This window comes from Fukomys damarensis, unplaced genomic scaffold, assembly GCF_012274545.1.
Source record: "Fukomys damarensis isolate Sample0158 unplaced genomic scaffold, DMR_v1.0_HiC HiC_scaffold_15, whole genome shotgun sequence".
Taxonomy (NCBI): domain Eukaryota; kingdom Metazoa; phylum Chordata; class Mammalia; order Rodentia; family Bathyergidae; genus Fukomys; species Fukomys damarensis.
The window spans coordinates 34491964-34515188 of NW_022900927.1; the positions used below are offsets into that span (position 1 = coordinate 34491964).

At 33.8% G+C, this 23225-nt stretch overlaps 1 protein-coding gene across 4 annotated transcripts in view; it reads left to right on the forward strand.

The window, feature by feature from the left end:
- Positions 1-19091, forward strand: part of Rab3ip (RAB3A interacting protein) — a 99499-nt gene extending 80408 nt beyond the window's left edge. For all 4 annotated transcript variants that reach the window (XM_010644197.3, XM_010644198.3, XM_019210648.2 and 1 more), the window contains exons 5-11: positions 3097-3174; positions 4009-4212; positions 7265-7393; positions 11725-11837; positions 15978-16077; positions 16165-16234; positions 18899-19091. In XM_010644197.3, coding sequence (XP_010642499.1) covers positions 3097-3174; positions 4009-4212; positions 7265-7393; positions 11725-11837; positions 15978-16077; positions 16165-16234; positions 18899-18981 — 777 coding nt within the window. In that variant the 3' untranslated portion in view covers positions 18982-19091. The remainder of the gene's footprint in view (positions 1-3096; positions 3175-4008; positions 4213-7264; positions 7394-11724; positions 11838-15977; positions 16078-16164; positions 16235-18898) is intronic.
- Positions 19092-23225: the final 4134 nt, after the last annotated feature.

The window sequence follows — 23225 nt, forward strand, 5'->3', positions numbered from 1 at the left end:
AGGTAGCCAGTAGATATATGAAAAGGTGCTCAAAATCACTAATCATGAGGTAAGTACAAGTCAAAACTCCATTGAGATATTACTTCATACCCGTTAAACTGCTATTGTCAAAACACAATAGATAGCAGGTATTGGTAAGGATGTAGAGAAAAAGAACCTTTGTATACTGTTGGTGGAAATATAAAATGTGAAAAACTGTGGAGGTTCCTCAAAAAATTACAGGTAGAAGTATCAACAGTCCCATTTCTGAGTATACATCTAAAGGAGAGAAAATTAGTTTCTTAATATCTGTACTCCATGTTCATTGCAACAATATTCTTATTATCCAGTCTATGAAAATGTCCATCAGTGGATGAATGGATAAAGAAAATCTGATGTGTATAAAATTGGAGTATCATTCAGCCTTAAAAAGGAAATCCTGGTATTGGAGACAACATGGATGAACCTATGTTAAGTGAAACAAGCCAGACATAGAAAAATGATGCATGGTCTCACTTATGTGTGAAATCTAAAGTAGTTGAACTCATAGAAGCAAAGAGTAGATTGGTGTTCACCAGAGATTGATAGGTGGGAGAAATGGGAGGTGTTAATCAAATATAAAAAGATTTCAATTTTGCAGAATTAATACATTCTGGAGGTCTAAGGTGCAGTCTGGTGACTGTGTTGTATGCCTGAAATTTCCCAAAAAGGTAGATCTTAAGTGTTCCCATTAAACCCTAACAACAGAAACACAAATTTGTGAGGTGATGGATATATGGAAAAATAATATGAAATGCAACTTTTGGTATTTATAAAGTTTATTGAGAAAACACATTTACTTGGGTATTGCCTATAGCTGCTTTCATATTGCAAAATCAGAGTTGGATAGTTGGAACAGAAACTGTAGATGGCTTTCCAATCCAAAAATATTTACTATTTCACCATTTACAGAAAAAGCTTGTTGACTCCTGGTATAGATTATACTTACTTCATTTTCAGCATCAGAAGGAGAGAATAATGATAGATTAATTTTCAAACCTTAAAAAAAAAAATCTACCTTTTGATGTTTTTGTTGATTTGCAGAAGTCTGTACATTATCTTTTTAGGTATCGCTCCTGCCTCAGACTGGCTTCCTTCTTTCCATTTGTTACCCCACTTACATGGAAGGGGATTGTCTTTCACTGTATCCCTTATCTCTAGTGGAAAGACCACCTCAACTTTGTACTTTGCTTTACTAGGTTTACTTTTCCCAATCTGGGCCCCAATTACTATTTTCTCATCTCTCTTATATTTTCTTTCAGGTACATTTTAAAACATTTTGTCATTTTTTTTTTTACTTTCCATTGGAATTTTCACCCAAATTGCATAGTCTGTTACTAAAGAAAACAAAGTTAATTTCCAAACAACTTGTACAATATATTACAAGTTACTTTAGCAATTAAAAATTGAAGCATTAGATTAAATGTATTTTATTTTAAAAATATCTGCCAGATCATATGTTTCAGCACATTTGAAACAGTTGTTAATTTCAAAAGGAAAATGATCATTAAATTTGGTAGCTCTTAAGGACCTTGAGAAGTTAATCAGCATAATGGTACATAGACTATATTTTATAGTTGATCTCATTTTGTTAAAGTCATTGTCTTAGTCACTTTTTCGTTGCTGGGATAAAATATCTAACAGTCCCAACTTAAAGCAGGAGAGGTTTATCTTGACTCATGGTTGTTAGAGGAATCAGTCCATAGCAATTCATAGCTGGCTCCAAGGCCAGAGACACATGGAAAAAGGGTCTGGTGAAGGAAAGTTGCTCCAGTCATGGTGGCCAAGAAGCAGAGAGAAGGGAGGAACCTGGTAACAACACGCACTCTATCCAGGTCAGGCCCTTAGTGATCTACCGCTTTCAGTCAGACTCCACTGCCTAACAGCACTTTCAGCTCTGAGAGTATCATGCCCGCACGGGGCTCCCAAATCCCCACCTTTGAACACATAAAACTTTTGAGAGACATTTTAGATTCCAACCATAACAATTACTAATACCGAATTCCTTTATTTAAACTACTGTAATCTGTAAATTCATGATAATGGTCACGCATAAACTGCATCATTATACTATAAGTAAGTGAACAAATGGAATGTCACTGTCAGGCTCTGATGTAGCGAACTTTTACTCCTCTACCACTGAAGAGCTAACACACCTTTGTGAGGCTGCAGTTGTCAAATTACATACTTTTTAGAATATCTGACCTTCCTCCTCTCTACCCTCCATTCAAGTATAAATTGAAGTTCTAAATATAAATTCTTACATCATAGGGGATTATATAATTCCATACTGTTCCAATCCATCCTTAATCCCTATAGGAATTATTCCATATAACTGTAATCTTTTTAAAATATAAGATTATATTGTAAAAGCATTGATTTTGCACTTAGAATAAAATTCTGAATTTTTACCCTGATGTTTATTCAATTATTAGAAATTAGCGGTAAGAAAAGTTCTTTAAGAGCTGGGACCTAGTATATTATCAGCACCTAGAATGGTACAAAGAAGTGTCATGAATATATGTTTGATGAGTTGATATTGTATGAGTAAAAAGTAATTAAATATCTAGAGTTTCATATTTATGGTGTTAAAATTAAGACCTTATTAAAGTGAACTATTGAATTGCCTTTTTGGGTTGCCCTATACACATTTTTTTATCATTTTTGTGGATGATTTTCTTGGAAGCTCTGAGACTTCTCTGTAATTCCTGTAAACTACATTATTAATTGTTCATATTTTTTATTTTTCCTTCCTGTGTACCTTTGCTATGAACACGCAAAGGAATTAGCTTTGACATGTGGGCCATTGTCTGTTTGTTTTTGTCACTTTTACAGTCTTTGCACACCTCTTGTCAAACTGATTAAGCTGAATTTGACTGCTTCAGTGGTAAGGATCCCTATTGATGCCTGTTAGTTTGTCTCTCTAAAGTCAATTACCATTTCTACAGTTGAATTCTTAGTTTCAGGTTAAATTTTGGCAGTATATTTTTGCTTTAATCATAGACAGTTGGTAAAAGATTTTTTAAAACAAATGCTAAATACTTTGTTTCCAAAAAATGAGATAATTAACTTTTTCAGGAAGCTCATAAGATGGTGAGAGAAGCAAATGTCAAGCAGGCAACTGCAGAAAAACAGCTGAAAGAAGCACAAGGGAAAGTAAGTTTTTACTGCTTAATAATATAACATATAAATAAATGATGATGATTGTGTTAAAGATACTTCAACATCCACTAGATTTTATCCTAATTGTAAAAGTACTTTTTTTTTTTTTTACAGATTACAGAAAGGTACTATTTCACAACTAATACAAAATATCAGTGAACATTGGTGTCCATTTATATTTGAACCAAATAATTTAAAGCTTTCTAAATCACTTGCACTGTGAAAAAAGGATTATATTTATTTATTTATATTTTGGTACCAGAGATTGAACTCAGGACCTTATGCTTGCGAAGCAGGCAGCCGAACTACTGAGCTAAATCCCTCGCCCTGTAAAAAGGATTATAAAATCATACTTTAAAGTTAATATTTATTTTCTTAGTTGACTGAAAAAGATACCTAAATGTTAGTAAATTTTGCTATTTTAGGAGTGTGCTATAACTAATCATAAGTTATAGTTAGTGATTTTGAAAATTGATAATTTGACAGGGACAGGGGGAAAAAATGAGAACCAAGACCTGTCATGTAAAGGTACAAGATCCCAATAATGGATGTAACTGTACTGTATCCCTAAAATGTACCAATAAACTCAATGAGGAAAAAAAAAGAAAATTGATAATTAGAAAAATTTCATTTGATTTCATGACTAGTAGCTGAATCTGAACCACATGGAAACATCAAACACCTTGGATGCATTTTTATTAGTTTACAGGAAATATCAATTAAATTTATTATCTGTCTTTGAAGGTGTTTTACCCAAATTGCTAACATATAGTTTGGTCTGTCATAAAACTATTTAATATGTTTAACTATGTTGATTTTTTTTCCAAGATTGATGTTCTTCAAGCTGAAGTAGCTGCATTGAAGACACTTGTATTGTCCAGTTCTCCAACGTCACCTACACAAGAGCCTCTGCCAGGTGGAAAGACACCTTTTAAAAGGGGGCATACAAGAAATAAAAGTACAAGCAGTGCTATGAGTGGCAGTCATCAGGACCTCAGTGTGATACAGCCAATTGTAAAAGACTGCAAAGAGGTAACTCGTCAAGGACTGTCCCCTCTGACTCTGTTGGTACTTGTTAATTCTCATCACTGAGGTGTCAGTTGTGATTTTTGCCAGCAAAATTTTTAGTACAAAATGTGCAATATTAAGATGGGGGAGGCTTTATCTAGAGCTGGCTGCTTTCAGGGATTCTTCACTTCCCTTCTCTACCTGCCTGACCTTGGAGTACCTGCTGGAAACTTGGTAAGTTTCTTAATCTCAATTTTTTATTTAGGAAACAAACTGTCATGTCTTATATAAGGAGAGTGAGTGGCTTTAATAACTTGGTTAGTCCAAATGCTAGAGTACTGTAATAAAATATGAATATAAGAAATATGTGAAAATAAATGATTTTTATTAAAGATTAATGTATTGCTTTTTGTGTAAATTCTGAGAGAAGCAGAATTTTAAGGGAATCCTAGAGTTAATTCAGATAATTAAGCAACAAAAATAGAAATTGTAGTCTTATCATTTTGGAAGGCATAAAGGTAACAGGTTGTGTTTTGAAAGCTTAGAGTAAAAATTATGTAATTATAAAATAGCTTAAATTTTGTCATTGCATATGATGAGGAAGAATTTCCAAAGAGATTGATCAGTAATTCATGAAGCATCATTCCCTCATTTTTTCTTTAAAAGCAGTATTTTATATACTGTTGAATTAAAATCCATCATTAATTTTGAAGAAGCTGTTTGTATTTATTCAGTTAATTTTGGGCATGGAATCTAGGAATTTGTTAAATAAACAAAGTTGAATCTTATAATTGAATTGCATTTTAGTTAATAGGAAAGATGCTAATCAGAGAGAAATTCAGTACTTAGTGAAATCTGTAACAAATCTGAAATTGACATTGATAACTGCTAAATATTTAAGAAACTTTGAAAAACTTTCTGATTTTTTTGAGTAGCATTTTTTTGTGTTACCTGGGCTGGAACTTGGGACCATGTGCTTGCCACGCAGGTGCGACACCACTGAGCTAAATCCCTGGCCCTTGAGTAGCATTTTTAATTGCTTATTAAAACTTGTATTTTTGCTATAGTTTCTCAGTAGATATATAACTGTATTATCCCCCATTGTTTACACTTAAAAATTTAAATGTTTTGGGCCAGGGATTTAGCTCAGTGGTTTCGCCACTTGCCTTGTAAATGTAAGGTCCTGAGTTTGATCCCTGGTACAAAAAAAAAAAAAAAATTTATTATGGAACATTTAAGAAGTTCATTTTTAAATTTTGAAATTCTTTAAGATATGAATAGGCAGCATGTAATTTCAAAATAATAACTTTTTGCTGTCCAGAGGTATCTTAATATTTAGTTGCTTTGTAGTGTCAGAAAGTTTTATTAGACTTAGGAAACACAAACATTTGCCCTACATAATTCTAAGAATAGATATAACAATGTGAAAGAAACCAAAGTATTTCTGTCTTTCTGTAGAAAACACGATGGGACACTTAATCATGATATTAGTGACAGATTTTCTGTAAGCATTTAAAACACATGCATGTGTGTAGACACAAGTATGCATTTTGAGGCTTTGTGATCAAGCGACATAGATTTGAATTTGGACTTTTTTGCAGTGTAAACTTGGGAAAGTTACTTTCACTTAGTTCTCACTTATCTGTCAGAAGGATCATCATATCTGTCTCGCATAGCTTTGAGGATTAAATGTTTATAAAGTGCTTATGATAGTTTTTTTAAGTGACAGCTTTTAAGAAATGGTTTAAATTACTGCTGTTAAACTAGAGTTGTTCCTTAGAATTCCATTTACCTGCTTTGGGATTTATGTCCATTTTTTTTTTCAGTAAACTTTACAAAGAAGGAATTTAAAAATATTACTATTTATCTGCTAATATTCTTTATCCTTTTGCCTTTAGCTTTGACTTAAGGAATTTATGAATTGGGATGAAATAATTTTCATTGAATTTGCCATTATACATCTTAAAATCTGTAGGAAAGCTTGGGTACACTCAGACTCTTGTTACTTTCGTGTGAACTACATGCACCTTTGATTAAGCTAGCCCAGAAGCTGGTTGCAGGCTGCAGTCAGTGTGTTGTTCATAGGGTGCCCATTACATCTGGATACAGAGGTTTACAGCTGCATGAGGAGTGAGCACTCTGTGTTTGGTTGGGTAATGTGGCTGCAGCATTATAGTCCAGCAGATGGTTTGGAGCTAGGGAGGCTAAGGGAATCTAAGAATCTTTAGGGAAGAATAATTGGAGAACATTCATCATGAGGAAAAGGAAAAAAGAGAAGGAACAATTAGAGAAGTGCTTAAGAAGACAAGTGCCAGCTGTGGCTGTATTACAGATAATTCAGAGGGTAGTAAATACTGGACATCAAAATGCCAAAAATTTAGGGCTAGGGATTTAGTGCAGTGGCACTGCACCTACCTCAGAAGCGCAAGGTCCAGAGTTGAATCCCCAGTACAAAAAAGAAAAAGAAAGAAAGAAAAAAAGCGAAAAGTTTAATGGCCAATTTAGTAAACTGTAGTGTACTAATGTTTTCTTGTTTATACAGTAAGCATTTTAAAAGTTCTTTTGGGACTGCCATGAGGTAATAGCACAATATTGTCATTTTGACCCCAAACTAGATTCCACAGTTTAGCCTCAGTTTATTTGAAAATTTAATTAACTTGGCTCCATATTGCTTTTTGATTATTTTCAGGGAAGGCTTCACCAGATTTTATATTCAGTGTGTGCCTCTCTTAAGAGTAGCTTCATCATTAATTTGGGGGGACATAGTGGATACAATGAAAAGGGCAAGGTTTGGGAGTCATTTTTTTATAGAAGAAAAATGACTGTCATGTTATAATTAGGAACAGTTCAATGTATTATTTTAAGTGAGGAGTGTTGTCTTTTCAGTAGTGTTTAGATTTTATAAAAGAATTTGGTTGGGCTGGGGATTTGGCTCAGTGATTCCACTGCCTGCCTTGCAAACACAAGGGCCTGAGTTTGATCCCCGGTACCACCAAAAAAAAAAGTGTTTGATTTTATAAAGTGTTTTTATGATTGTTCTTCTTAAAACTTTTTTCATGTTTTCTTTTTTTGTTAGGCTGATTTATCTCTGTATAATGAATTCAGATCTTGGAAAGATGAGCCCACAATGGACAGAACGTGTCCTTTCTTAGACAAAATCTATCAGGAAGATATCTTTCCATGTTTAACTTTCTCAAAAAGCGAGGTAATTTTTTTCATTTTAATTGGAGCACATTTCAGTTGTTTCTGTACTTTTTAAAAACATGTTTGGTATTTTAATAGCGCTTACATCAAATACAGTGGACCCTTGACTTATGAACTCAATTCATTTGTGCGGACTGGTTGTAACTCACATTGGTTTTAAGTCAAGATTATTTCCCCATAAAAAATAATGGAAATACCTATATGCATTCTGAACCTCCCAAAGCACCCCTTAATTAACCTCTAAAGAAGGGGTTATATAATGTGCATAGTTTACCAGAAATACCAATAATTTTTCTAGTGTATTCAATAAAAAGTCATAAAATATGCCTAGTTTACAAGAAACAACACTTTTACACTGTACTTACCATTCAAGTTACACCTTTGGCTTGCATGAAGGCAGGATGAAATGGAAGGTGGTTATTGTTTGGAAAGAGAGTCCCCTCCTATAAGAACATCAGGAATCTGGCTCTCTGGTGTCCTTTCTTTCCTTGGGAGAGTCTGTAGCCCACTAGGACCTGCTTCTGGATCACTAGATTTCACCCTTTTGAGAACTAAAAGCTGATCTAAGGTTGTCTGTTTTTATCTTTTTTTTAAACCACTATTCTGTAGTATGAACTGACATTATCATTAAGCAAGTGAATGCAATGATTGGCTTTTTCTGTGTCTGGGTGAGGTTTCGGTACAAATGTTTGTAGCTCTGTCCAGGATTTCCTTTATTTCAGAAGAACATTGCTTCACTGATTGTTGATACTCCCCTGCCTCTTCAGAAAGCTTCTTATCTGTCATTCTCTGTTCCTCAGCCAGAAGTTGCTGAAGTTCCTCTACTAGTTTCTCAACATCACCACTGTCTACCTGCAAGGCTATGATCTCTGCTATAGTGACAGTGTCATCACCCACAGGGACAATTGAAGGGTGAGGCTCCTCTTCACAGCCTCCACACAGTCTTCTCTCTCTTCTGTATAATTTTAGGCCACACTTTGGTCCAGGCAGATCTCAGTATCCTTAGAAAGACATTGGCCCAGGATTTCTCAGTTTACCCCACACAGGAATGAATGTTGTCACGTTCCTTCCAGGACTTTTCTAGGGTTAAATCTGTATCTCAGAGCAGCTTGAAGCACTTTAGGAACAGTTTCTTGGTGTATAGCTTCTTAAAGTTAGCTATTACCTTCTGGCCCATAGGCTGCAGTAGAGGAGTTGTATTAGGTGGGAGGAACTTGACTGAGAGTCATGGGAATTCTTTAGCCAATTCTTCCAAATCTTGTGCGTGAGTAGGAGCATTGTCCAAGATGAGAGCCTTGACTGGTAAGCCTCTGTCCTCTAGATATTTCTTAACAATAGGACGGAAAGGGGCTGGGGATTTAGCTCAGTGGTTCTGGCACCTGCCTCGCAAGCACAAGAACCTGAGTTTGAATCCTGGTACAAAAACAAAACAAACAAACAAAAAAACCAAACAAAAAACCAATAGGACACAAAGTCTCCCTGTTCCACTCAAGAAAGAGTAATCTTGTTACTCAGGCTTTTGCCACATGATCTCCATTTAATAAATGGTGCTGCCTATTCTTCATGCCTTTATGTTTTCTGAACAGACTAGAGGGTCTCAGAGTGATAAACCAAGTGAGACTTTATCTTGAAGTCACTGCTTCTATTGGCACATAGCAATAAGGTTAGCCTATCCTTCATAGGCTTATAGCTTGGCATTTTTTTTCCCTTTCTGAGTAATATATGTTCCCCTGGGCATTTTTTTCTAGGAAAGGCCAGTTTCATCACAGTTGAAAACTTAATGAGAGCAAAAGCCAGTTCTCTATGTCATTGTTTCAAAATGGTGCTTGTAATTTTCAGCACTTTTTTTTATCAGCGCTGACTGCTTCACCATGCCTAGTTACGCTATGAACCCTCATTCTTGCTTTAAAATTGTGAAACCCCTCCTTACTGGTATGAAATGTTTCATCATTATCACTCATTGATGGATTATCCTTTATGAGATCTGTATTTATAGCCCTACCTTTTTTTTTTCACTAATTCTATACTCAGGCTATAACCTGCCATCTGCCTTTTGTTTATTCATACTAATAATAGCCTCTTTACTTCATCTAACACTGTTGATTGTGACTAATTTAAGTAACACCTTTAGTAACAGTACTTTCTTATACAAATTTTTTCTCTGTATTATTGTCCAGATGGTGCTGAATATATTAGTGAAATTAGTCACATGAATGCCTTTCTCATATTTAGCCATAGTTTTCCTTTTTTTTTTCAATTGTGATTGCTTTACCTTTCCTTTTTCCTCCTTTAGCTTCTTTTCTAGCTTTTTAGGGCCATTTTGATAGCAGTAACATCCACAGACATGTGCGTCTGAGGTCAGACTGAAATTTACATACACGTATATATGCTTTTTGGTCTTTGTTTATAACCTCACAAGTGGCCAGCATTTGGGTCATAACTTAAGACTTTGGTCATAAGTTAAAGCTAAAATTCCACCAGTTGTAACCCAAATTGTTAGTATGTGAGGTTGGTCATAATTCAAGAGTCCACTGTATTATAAAATGTCATGTGTTTTGCCATTTTCTCCATTCTGTATTAGGGTTGTAACTGTTGACATTCAGTTAATTGAATCGCTTTTTTTATTTGAGCATAGGCTCATTCACACTGAAATGTATGTTGCATTGGAGTAAAGTATAGAAACATATGGGGAGGAGAAGAGGGTTAAGACTCACAGTTCCAGGCTCACTGTAAGGGAAGTTCTTAAAAATGTTTGTTGGGTTTATCAGTACATGATGAAAAACCATATTTAGTTTCTTCATCTTTAAAATTGGAATAATAATGCCTTCTTTGCATATGTCACAGTGTCGTTAAAAGGAAAAATGAAGTAGATTAAGTAGATACAAACACTTAAAAATATAAGGCATAGTGTTTCTGTTTTAATATTTAGGTCTTTGATATATTTCAATTTTAGTTTAATGCATGGTGAGAGATATAAGTATAGTTTTAATCTTTGGCAAGTCAAAACCCATTTTTTCCAGCACCATTTATTAAAGAGCCTATCTTTCCTTCAGTGAGGGTGTTTGGCTGCTTTGTCAAAGATGAGGTGGCTAAGTATATCTGGAGTTGTTTCTCTGGTGTGAGAAACTGAAAGTGTAAATGATGGTCAAAATGTGTAATTGATAATGTGAAATAGGAAGAAAAGGACCAAAGGGGAAGAGAAGGGAAAGTGGGAGAGGTAGAGGAAAGGAAAAAATATGAGAAAAGGAAAAAACTGGAAACAAAATCTTTTGAATAGGGAGGGGAGGAAGGGTTGAAGGGAGGTAGGTAGAGGAAAGGAAAAAATATGAGAAAAGGAAAAAACTGGAAACAAAATCTTTTGAATAGGGGAGGAAGGGTTGAAGGGAGGGGGAGGGCAGGGGAATGGGAAAAAAAATAAGAACCAAGATACATCATGTAAAGGTACAAATTCCCAATGATGAATGCCATTATATTGTATATCTAAAACGTACCAATAAATTTAAGAAAAAAATAAAGCATTATAGAAGTGTAAACTCATCAAGTTTGTTCTTACATGTGAAAGGTTTATCTCCACATATCCTGTCAATTAATGTTTTAAGAAATTTAATCCTAAGAATCTTTTGTTAAATCTTTTAAGGATTTAGTTATATTACTTATAAGGATAACTGAAGATGAATAGTATAACACTTTTTTTTTTTTTTTTTTTGGTACTGGAGATTGAACTCGGGTCCTTGCGCTTGCAAGGCAGGCCACCGAACCGCTGAGCTAAATCCCTGGCCTATAACACTTTTGATATGTGAATATATGTTGTTTTTGGTGGCTCTGCAGTAGGTTTCTGGTAGGCCAGTCTTAATCTTATCAGACTGGAGAAGTTTGCTTTCTTATCTGATAATTGTTAAGTGTTACTCTGGAAACCTAATATTTTACAATTTAGCTATTTTTTGTAGACTCCTGTATACATAAGTACACATTGAGAAAATATATAACTATACTTAGTATTTATTATATAATTTATCAGTATAAAGCATTAGGGTTTTCATTTTGGGGGGTAGTATTTACATGCATGTTAATTGTAGCTAAGGGATGGACAGAAACTGGAATTAATACCTTTAATCCTCTTCTAGCTAATGAGAAAAGTTACTTCACTATGAGTGAACTGCCTTTCATAACAGTATTTGAATTATGAAATATATAAGATTACCTGATTTTTTTCATTGGCTAAAGTCAAGTTAGTGAAAATTGGGAGAATAATTTATGAAATTAGTTTTACTATTGAATATAGTTTTGATATTTTTCTGCAAGAATAGTGATCAGTTACCTTTCTTTTTAAAGTTGGCTTCAGCTGTTCTGGAGGCTGTGGAAAACAATACTCTAAGCATTGAACCAGTGGGATTACAGCCTATTCGACTTGTTAAAGCTTCTGCAGTTGAATGTGGAGGACCAAAGTAGGTTTTCACTTCTGTGGCTTGTGGAAGATGAGATTTGAAATTTTCTATGTTGCTCTTATTTAATGATTCTTTTTTCTGGGGAGAGGGTTTTAAATGTGTTTTAATTTTTTCTCAGATTTCTATTTAGAGTCTGTGCAGCCCAAAGACAAATATCCCTCCAGACAGTATGGGATATAGCATTTCAAATTTAATGTTGAGGGCTGGGGATTTAGCTCAGTGGTTCTGGAGCCTGCCTCACAATTGCAAGGACCCGAGTTCAATCCCCAGTACCACAAACAAACAAAACATTGAAAAAGAATATATGAATTATAGGAATCCAGGTAGGCTAAATATTATAAACATCACAGAATTTTTGTTTGTATTACATACGTGTATAGCTGTGCATACTGGGTATCTATAAAAATATTTCTTTCTGAGGGTTGCCATAAAAAATAGTTTGGGGAGGTACTGAGATAGACCAGATCTTGTCAAGCTTGCCAAAAAGTTTTGATGCCAAAAAGTCTTCATTAGTCCTTACCTTTCATATAGTTATTATAAAGGATTCTGTCTTTGGTAAATAATCAGTTCTATCTTTTATATATGACAGAAATTGGAAAATTGTAAATCCTCAGAGGTAAGACTGCCATATTTCATTGCAGGGCAGGCTTTTTCATCCAGTCTTATAAAGAGGAAAGACTGAAATGAATGGGATCTACAACTTGGGCAAAGGAAATGCTTTGCCTAATAATTGGGCCTTGGTTTCTGTTTAAACAAATGTCTTGGAAGGGCTGGGAATTTAGCTCATTGGCAACATGTAAACGTAAGGTCCTGGGTTCGATTCCCTGGGGATAAAAAACAAAGCAAATGACTTGGAAATCTTTTGAGGAAGCTGCATAGTGATTAAGAAGCAGATCAGTATGGAGATTGGAAAGAATGAGAAAGTTTGTAGAAAGCAATTGATTATTATCAGGGTTATTTTGAAGCTAGAAGAGATTAACTAAATAAATTTTAGTTAAAGCCCGTTGTGGTAGTACAGTTCTCTGTTTCTCATAATTTACATACATTTTCAGCAAAACAACAGAATTTGATGTTTATGTTACTGGAGCGTACTGGTCACATACTTGTTTTGTGAGCCTCACCTGGAGGTGTATCCTGTGTTACACTCACCCCCGTGACATGCCTGCATGTTCCCTCTGAACGTTCTGGAAGGGGTTTATGTTCTTAAATCCTATGCCACCCCAAAGTGGAGAATCACATGTAATAACAGCAATTTTTATACTTTCATGGCCAACATTATACCTTATTTTAAAACCGCACATGACAGTTTAATTGTAAAATTAAAATTTTGTTGTTGCAAAAGATATCACATTACCCGTATGCAAATATTAAATGATGACAAATGGGGATATTAGTGACAGTAGATTTACTTTAATGAAATAATTAATACTCTATAGGATAGATTTACAGAATAACTGACTAGTTTAAGGATATTGTGCTTGGGTTTGAAGCCAGAATCCAAGCTATCTGTAATGTATATTATATGGAAAAAACTGAAGGAACTGTCTTTTTTTTTTTTAATGAAATCTACAGTATAGCCCTGGCCAAAGCTCCTGGGGATTAGGTTATAAAGATAGTGACTATCAATAAGTGGCTCAGGGCTATAGGAATTTTGAAGAAGACAAGACTATTCCAGTTGTGATCAAGGACTCTTCTTGGAGGGAGGGAGATTTGATCAGAGTTTTTGAAGTGTGGGTGGAATTTGGATGAAGAATAATTTGGCCGGATACTTTGTCTCATGCATATATCCCAGCTCCTGGAAGGCTATCAGAGGAGGATTGAAAATTCTTTTTTTTTTTCCCCTTTTTTTTGGTATTAGGGATCGAACTCAGGGCCCTGCACTTATGAGGCTAAGCTAAATGCCATTAAGCTAAATCCTGGCTAAGGAATGAAAATTCTAACAGCCTGGGCAATTAAGCTAGGTGTGGTAGTACTCACTTGTAATCCCAGTTAGTCAGGAGGCTGAGGCAGGAGAATTACCATGAGTTCAAGGCCAGTATTGGCTATATAAAGAGTTCAAGGCCAGGCTGAACTACATAGTAACACCCTGTGTCAAAACACAGAAAACAAAACAAAACTAAAAAACAAAAACAAACAAGCAAACAAAAGCCGCTTGGGAAATTTAGTGCCATGTTCAAAAAAAAAAAAAAAAAAAAAAAAGCCCTGAGGTGCTCAATTGCAGAGCACCTCTGGGTTCCACCCCCAGTACCACAAGAAACAAACAAAAGAAAAACATGTGGTATTACTGAAGGCCTAGAAATAAAGGAAGCAAAGTGTTCAAAGGATGGTGAATGTATGGAAAAGAAGGGAGGATGTGACAATTTCAAGAAAGAAAAATTAAGTTGGGGTTGTGGGCTGAGTAAAAGAGTAAGGTGTTAAAGGTGGCAGACTGCAACAATGATTTGAAATAACTTTGGAAATTACTATGAGAAGCTGTGGCTGTGGAAAGATTAGGGGTCTAGCTTTAGACATGTTGACCTTACATGAAAATGGCAAGCAAAGATTTAAAGTGTTGAGACTAGAGCTAAGATAGTATATAGCATGTAAAAAAAATTGGAGCGAATTCAGAAGAGAGCATTAAATCCTGACCCAAAACAAAAATACATCACTTGTTTCTAAATGGTTTTAGAAATGAGATCAACCAGGTGTGGTGGCACATGCCTATAATTCTAGCACTTTGGAGGCTGAGGCAGCAGGATCACTGCAAGTTCGAGGCCAGCCTGGGCTACATAGTGAGTTCAGTGCCAGCCCGAACTCTATCTATCTATCTATCTGTCTATCTATCTATCTATCTAGAAAGGCCTTGTCTCAAAGAAAAAGAAAAAAAAATGAAATCATTTAAGAAACACTGTTATTATTTTAAAAGTATACTTAAAACTACTTCAGTAGAGTCCTTTCAAAATTACAAAACACAGTAGATGCACAAGTGTATTTATATTTCCAGAAGAATAACATAAATTAATTTTTATCAGTTTAATGCTACTTTTTCCTCTTGAGTAAATTATAATTTTGAAAATTTAAATTGAAACCTAGTTTATTCCCTCCAAGTTAGTAGTTCTTATAGATATTGTTACAGATAAAGCAATAAAGGAATCATGCTAATGAAGGAATAATGAGTCAGAATCTCTTTGAAAAGGTAAGAAGCAGTTTATAATTTGCAAATTATCCAAATAATTTATTCTCTGTATTTTCTTGATATAGTGACATATATTTCTTGTAGGTATAGCTGAAATTTTATATTCATATACTATCTCTTTATTATATAATTTAAAATGTCATATAAATTGTCACTAGCCACTCTATTATACTGAGAGTTGTTCTGATTTTTCATTGATAAAGAGTACTAGTTGTATTCAGCCAAACTCCTGACTTATGATGGTGATAGAATGTTTCAAGACCAGACAAGCCAGCTTCATCTCATGGAACAGTAGAGTGGCAGGTGGCTCATCACTTATTCAGCAGTGGCCAAATGTCTGCTGTGTCCTAGGCATATGTATGATGCCAGGCATTTTAAGATGTGCAAGATAAAGTCCTTGTCCTTAAGAGGCTTATAGCCTAATCCCAGCCAGAAAGCCCTCATACCAAGTTTTAGCTTTTGTGGTATACAGATAGAAATAATGGTATGAATGTAATGTATTCTTTATATAAAGTGTTAGGATCAATGTGTTTATAAGATGGCTTATTTCTTTTTACTTCTCCCTGTGTTCCACATTAAATGCACGTAAACCAACCAACCAACCAAAGAAGGTACCCCATCTGGAAGTTGTTATTCTGCAGCTAAGTCACCATTAGGTTCTTTTCTTCTGAGAAGTTAAAGTCCTGTGGGAAGTTGAGTGCTCTCCTTCAGCTGGTTACTCATGTAACCATCTATGGAAAACATCTAATTTCTATGTCTAGAACCATAGTTAGTGTTCGGTATTGTTTATACCAGAGGGCAGGGATTTTTCCTTCTCATCACTGTAGCTAAGCATCCAAAACAGTGCCCACTTCCTAGTAGGTTGTCAAATATTTGTTCTTACTGGATGAATAGATATTTTGTACAGAGCATAGGGGCATAAGGCTTCTAATTAAAAAAAAAAACCCTGTATTATTATTTTACAGAAAATGTGCTCTCACTGGCCAGATTAAGTCCTGTAAACACAGAATTAAACTAGGGGACTCAAGCAACTATTATTATATTTCTCCTTTTTGCAGATTTAGGGTAAGTGATTTGCCATGAGTTTTCATAAAGGTTGCTTTGGTATAAGACATTCAACTGCTCATGACATTTTTTAAACTTTTGTTCTAGATCACTTCTGTATGTAACTTTTTCACATACATTCGATATATTCAGCAAGGACTTGTAAAACAGCAGGATGGTAAGTGTTTTCATTTCTTATAAATATCTGAAGATGTAGCAAAAAGTGTAAGGACAAATAATAATGCTCAAATAAACTTCATTGTTTCTACATTTATGTTGAATTTTTCATAGTTCTAATAAAATGTGTGATGATTTGGGAATAGATAGCTTCTTTAAAAATATGGAAATGTCACAGTGAAATTCATTCATTTATACAATTAATACATATAATGAAATAATGCATTTAATCATTTTATTTGCTTTATTTTTATTTTTTTAATTTAAGCAGAACCAGTGTCTTTAATATCAGGCATAAAAACTGAAATGAATTGATAGCTACAAAGCAGTATTCCTTGAATGTGAGTGATTATTTTAAAACTGAAATAGTAGATACTACATTAGGAACAAGTTTATGCCAGTTTTATAGTTGAAGTTACAGGAGATTTTCTTGTTTATTTTTTTAATCACTGAAAATATTCTTGTACTTAAAAACTAGTAGATTCCTAGTAACTTTAAGTTACATGGACTAGTAAATCTCAATTCTATGGAAAACTAGCCTGTCAAAAATTTAGATTAACCTCTTTCAAGCTCTGGTATGTTTTTTTAAAAGTCATTTATTTAGAAATCCCATATAATTGAATTTTAATACTTATAAAAAGAGGGATAAAATCTATCTTTAATTATTGGTGAATTTCAAAATCCTGTATAACATAAAAGTAGTGTTTAAGCTTTATAATAATTTTATAACTTTATTAAAATTGAAATCTTTTTGATTACCTGACATTGGTAGATAATATGATTTAAATTGGAGAACAAGTGATTTTTGTTAAAGTGTCAAGCATATTTTTGTCTTTGTTAAAAGATCTACAGGGATATCTGAAAGACAGTTTACTTTATTAAAATAAGAATGTGCCATGAGTGATTCTGTCACTCTTGAATTTTATATTTGGTACATATCATATACTATGTGGGTATATAGTAAACAAATACTTTAAGTTTTAAATATTTTATTATCTGTGTTTTGTGGCAAAAGAATTGGGGCAACTAAATGTAAGGTAGGGTTTCTCAACTTTGCTTTAGCTTGACTATCCCTAATCTCCAAATCCAAAATATGAAACTTTTTTTAGTGCTGACATGGTGCTAAAAGTGGAAAATTCTGTACTTGACCTCATGTAATGAGTTGCAGTTATGTGGTGAGTTTAGTAAAAGCACACACTTTAAAAATATCAGGCTATATGTACAAGGGGTGATCAAAATATACAGTAAATGTTTAAATTTTAAAAAAATGTAACACAGCAAAAGATACATTACCATTAATTTCCTTGAAAAGACTCCTTCTTTCTTTGAATACACTTATCCCATCATTCTGGCTACTTTCTGAAGCGTTCTAGAAGTTCTCTTTTGTAAGTGTTTTTATGAAGTGTGGTAAAAATTTAGTGAATGCTGGTGCCATCCAAAAGAAAGACAGGCTCATACAAATATTGGGCACAGTGCAACTTCTGGCTCTTCTTCAAAGTCAAATGGCCATGGAACAAACATTTTGAACTGATGTAGGGCATCAAGGCAGCAACTGTAATATAAAGACACTCACAAAAGAACTTCCAGAACTGCTTCTAGAAGTGGTAAGACCAGTGGAATAAATATGTTCAGAGTGAGAGGAGTATTTTGAGAGCGATTAATGGTAGTGCATCTTTTGGTTAATAAATTAAGCAAAAAAGTTAAATGTTCACCATATTTTTTTATAAGGTGTATGGGAAACATAAATGAGTTTTATGTTTAAACTGAAATCCCTTATCTAAGATCTTATTATAAATATGTAACTACTCCAAAATCTGGAAAAAAAATTCCAAAATTCAAGATGCTTTTCATCCCAAACGTTTCAGATAAGGATTTCAACCTGTATTGACATTTTGAGCTGGGTAATTCTTTGTTGTAAAGGGATGTCTTGTGCACTGTAGAGTATTTAAAAACATCTTTGGCCTTTACTCACTAGATGCCATTAGCAACCCTCAAATTTGACAATAAAAAAATGAATCCAGACATTGCCAAATGTACCTTGGGGGTTGGGGAGTCCCTTGGTTAAGAACCACTTATAAATCAATGCAATATGATCACAGAATGTACCAAAGGATAGATAGATTGCAGATCATCCTTACATTTATTTTTATTTGTAATTTGAGACATACACAAAACCTTTCCATGTTATTACAAAGAATGTTACTGAGCTTTTTGGAGTTTCTCTTTGTTTTTTCCTGTTTCTCTTTCTATTAGTGTTAATGAAGAATAAAATGGTCAAGATATAGTACACTAGAGCAAGAAGACATATTTGCTAGACAGTAATTTGAATAGTGGAACATTGAGTATACTCACTTATGCATGGAACAACATTGACATTTACTCAGGACCCTGAAATGTCTGCTTTTCCTTGGGCTAACTTGATAGTCTTTTATGTATCTGACAAGTAATTGTGACAAAAATAATGAATATTGCTTATTTACTAATAAAAACTAGAATGCCCACAGTACATAGAAAAGTTTGTGTGAACTATTAAAGGGTTGTCTAGGTATTAGTACAATTAGGAAATGCCCAATTTGGTATTTCAACTAATCCACAATTTTCAGTGAAGCATTAAACATAGTTAAGATGATGAATTATGATTTATATGTCTCTTTTCTCTGTGTAGTTGATCAGATGTTTTGGGAAGTTATGCAGTTGAGAAAAGAAATGTCATTGGCAAAGCTGGGTTATTTCAAAGAGGAACTCTAATGCACTGCGTGGGACCATGCACGAACCTTCCCGAACAACTGGAAAATGGCTGAATGTTTGTGGTTACTCAATATTTATTTCCAAGAAGTGGGTCCAAGACTTTTCCCCCCTTTTACAAATTACACTGAGAAGTACTGTGATTTCTTTTCCACTGACCTATGCTGTGTTTGCTTATTCTTTAGTTAGACATGCTATAATATAAAGAATTACAGGTGTACTAGTGATTATAATTTATAGATACAAAACTCCCCTCAATAAATAAATAAATAAATGTATGTATGTATGTATGTATGTTAGATTGAATGAGTGTTTTTCTCTTCCAGCTCTAATATGGCCTTTTAGAGTCAGCAGGATATATTAAGTAGATTTCATACTTTCAGCAGACTGAGAAGCAAGGAAGAAGATTATGAATGGACAGGACTCACCTCTATTTTTATCTTTTGTATATATTGGGCTTCAAAAAAACTTGACTTTTGCTAAAAAGTTGAAAGTTACCATATTTATCATTTTGCTCTCTGTAATTTAAGTAATGCATTTTACTTTGTTATTTTTTAAAATATTTGAGATGGAAGGCAGTCATATTTTATCCCAGAGATGCAATCTTAACATATCATGATATAAGTGCTCATGATTTATGTGTATTGAGTATGATCATATCATTGGAGGCATATAAAGATAAATAAGGAGTTTGTGTTCAAGCAGATTTGAAGGGGTGTGGATTAAAAGAATAGTACAGTTGAAGTATAAAGTGACCATACAAACTGACTTGCGTGGAGAAATTATTAAAATTATTAATAAAGGCAAAGATGTTCATGGTGGAGATACAGTAAGTTATAGAAGAGCAAAAAGAAGGAATGAAATACTATTCATCTAGAGAAAAACCGCTGTTAATATTTTTAGAGAATAGCCTTTTGTTTTTCAGATACACAAAATAATGTAGTCTTTCTTTTTTAAAAGAAAAATCTTAAGTATCAAAGGTTTCCCTGTGAATAAATCTGTACATCTCAGTATATACTTTTAACTATGTTTGGAGATTAGATTATTTTTTCCTTTCTTAGTGCTGTGAGGAGTTTCCTTATGTGTACCTGTTTGAGCATTATTCAGTTATTCATGTGCATGCCTTGAAGCTAAATTGTTGGATAAGGGTATATGTATATGTATTTTAAAATGTTTGATTTATCTGGCTAGATTACCCTTCAAAAGAGTTAAACCAATTTATAATTATAGTAACAATGTGTATGAGAGAACAGGTTTTCTGAAGATGACACTTTTTTCAGACCTGCCTAGAGATTTGATCACCTTTACCTGTGGAAGATTGAGTCACCAGACTGGTTGGGAGCCCACATGCAAAAGAACCTTTGAGGATGATATGGTAGAAATCATTACTTATGACCATCTCAAGAAACTGGAATTGAATGTGAAAAGAACTTCAAACCTAGAATTTTAGGTCCTAATAAACAGTTATTGTAATGTTAGGACAAAGTAAACACATTCTCATTTGAGGCTTCACCTGATTTTCTACAAAAAAGACACACATACACTTTTGGAAAGAGTACTTAAAGAGAAATCCAGGCAGTACTAAGATTTGGAAAGAAGAGTGTAGGATGTAGTGGAGAGGTACACAGGCATCTCCGTGTCGGAGTGCTTGCCTACTATGTGTAAAATCTTGGGTTCAGTCCCCAGTATTGCCACAAAAAAGAAGAAAAAGGAAAAGTTTGTTAATAACCTGAATAAATAAAAAGCAGGACTAAAGGACAGAAAGTATATCCATAATCTTCAAAAACTAAAATTCTCTACAACATCAATATAATAGGAGTGGGCAGAGACCAGATAACATGAGGATATTTTAAACTTCTTGTTAGAAGGAAGATAGACATAAAAAATGAGATGAAAAAAAAAAATGACCATGTAGAGAAATACTGTGAAATGGAAGTAAGATGATGTAGGGCCAGGGATTTAGCTCAGTGGTGCTGCTGCCTGCCTCGCAAGCACATGGTCCTGAATTCGATCCCCAGTACCAAATAATACATGGAAATAAGATGGTATAAATGCTGAGATTAAACTTACCAGTTCATCTTGTGAACATCTAGTCAAATAGCATTAAAATATATACTTATCCACAAAACATAAGGACATGGGGAGGATGAAAATGAAAGAATGGAAAGTACCAGGAAAGCAACAGATGAACTAGTGTAGTTTCACTATTAGCAGACAAAATAGTAAAACAAAACATTAAGTATAGAGATGAGTCCTACATGATATAAATTGGATTCATGATGAAGACAGTAAACACTAGTAAATAGTGTAAGTAATTGAAATAAAATTTTAAATTCTAAGGGCTTATTAATATTAATAACAAGGTGAAAGTTATACTTCAAAGGAAATTTTATAGCTTTAAATACCTTTTTAATAGTTTAAAAATTAGTTAAGTGCCCAATTGAAGTTGTTATAGGATGGCAATAAGATACAGTAAAAGTGAAGGAAGTCAGAGTAAAAATAGAAAACAAAAGTGCATAGAGAGGCAACAAAGCTATTGGTACTAATGAAATAAACATGGAGCATACCATAAAAAATATACAGATAAGCATTGTGAGTGGAGACATATATGCTATTACCTATGGTACAGATACTGAACAGATAACAGCATACCAATAAATGAAAAGTTAAGTAGAACCATTTCTAGAAAAGTTTTGATTAAGAAGAAATCAAGGTGTGGGGATTTGGCTCAGTGGTTCTGCCTCTTGCCTCGCGAGCACAAGGGCCTACATTCAAACACCAGTACCAGTGGTGGGGGTAGCCATCAGAAGCCTGAGCAGTACTTTTACTATTAAAGGAAATTGTTAAATTTTTTTCCTACAAGACACTCTAGGTATAGATGATTTTCTAGACTTTTAAAGAATGGATTATTCTAATATCATATAAACTCTTCCAGAGAATAAAGTAAGGCACCTGCTACATCAAAGCCAACATAACCTTGGTAGTAAAGCTAAATAGGGGCAATGCCAGAAATGAAAATTATGGGTCCATTTTAGTCCTGGATCTAGTCATGACTAAGTGGTATTTTTTTCCTCTCATTGAGTTTATTGGTACATGTTAGGTATACAGTACAGTTACATTCATCATTGGGATCTTGTACCTTTACCTGACAGGTCTTGGTTCTCATTTTTTCTCCTTATCCCTGCCCTCCCTTCATCCCCTCCTCCCTTTCCTATTTACAAATACTTTATTTACATTTTTTCATTTTCTCGTGTTTTATGACTAAGCGGCATTTATCCCATTAATGCAAAAATGATATTTAGAAAATTGATGTCTGATTCACCGCATATGCAGAATAAAGTGGAAAAACCACTTGATTAGTAGATGCAGAAAAATATTTGATGAAATCATTACCCATTGAGGGGATGCATATGATCAAAATATGTCCATGTATGAAAATACATAATATTTTATAAAGTTAATATATACTAAAATATATTTTAAACAATATAAATAACAGCTCTTACTAATCTGTAAGTGGGAGAATACTTTTCAATGCAACATTGTTATCTACAAAAATTAGTAAACATCCTGGGGAGGAGAGAAATAGATACATTTTCTAGTGAAACATAATTTATCCTTACTTTTTATTTAAAATTATAATAGATTTAAAAATTGTAATGAAGGAAATAGTCTCATGATTAAAAGGAAATAGTAAAACATTATTTTCAGATGATATGATTGTCTGCATAGAAAATCTGAACAGTTTCCATCATGTTATTAGTTTAGAGAACTTAGTAAAGTAACTAAATATAAGATCAATATATAATTATAAATTATACTTTTATATACCCACTACAAGTAGTTAGAAAACCTAATTTCTGAAAAGTGCCAAATAATTTAGAAATAATTCTAAAGTGCCCAGTAATCAAATATATGCCAGAATTGTATATAGAAAGTTATAAAACTTTACTAAATAGATGCTAAGAGGACTAGAGTGATGAAATATTTAGGAGTTCAAGAAATATTTCTAAAAAACCCTCTCTGTGCCCTTCAAGCTGATTTCATGCATCTCCAAATAGATCCCAACATTTGTCCTAGAATTGATAAACACAAATATATGTGGTAGAGTAAATGAAGAAGAATTATCAAGGCTTTAATGAAAAAGAAGGGAGAATGTATCCTATTAGAAGCACTTTTTGTAAGGCTGCTGGAGTGTGTTATAAGGGGAGAAATGGACAGAATGGCCAGAGGCAGACCCCACAAGT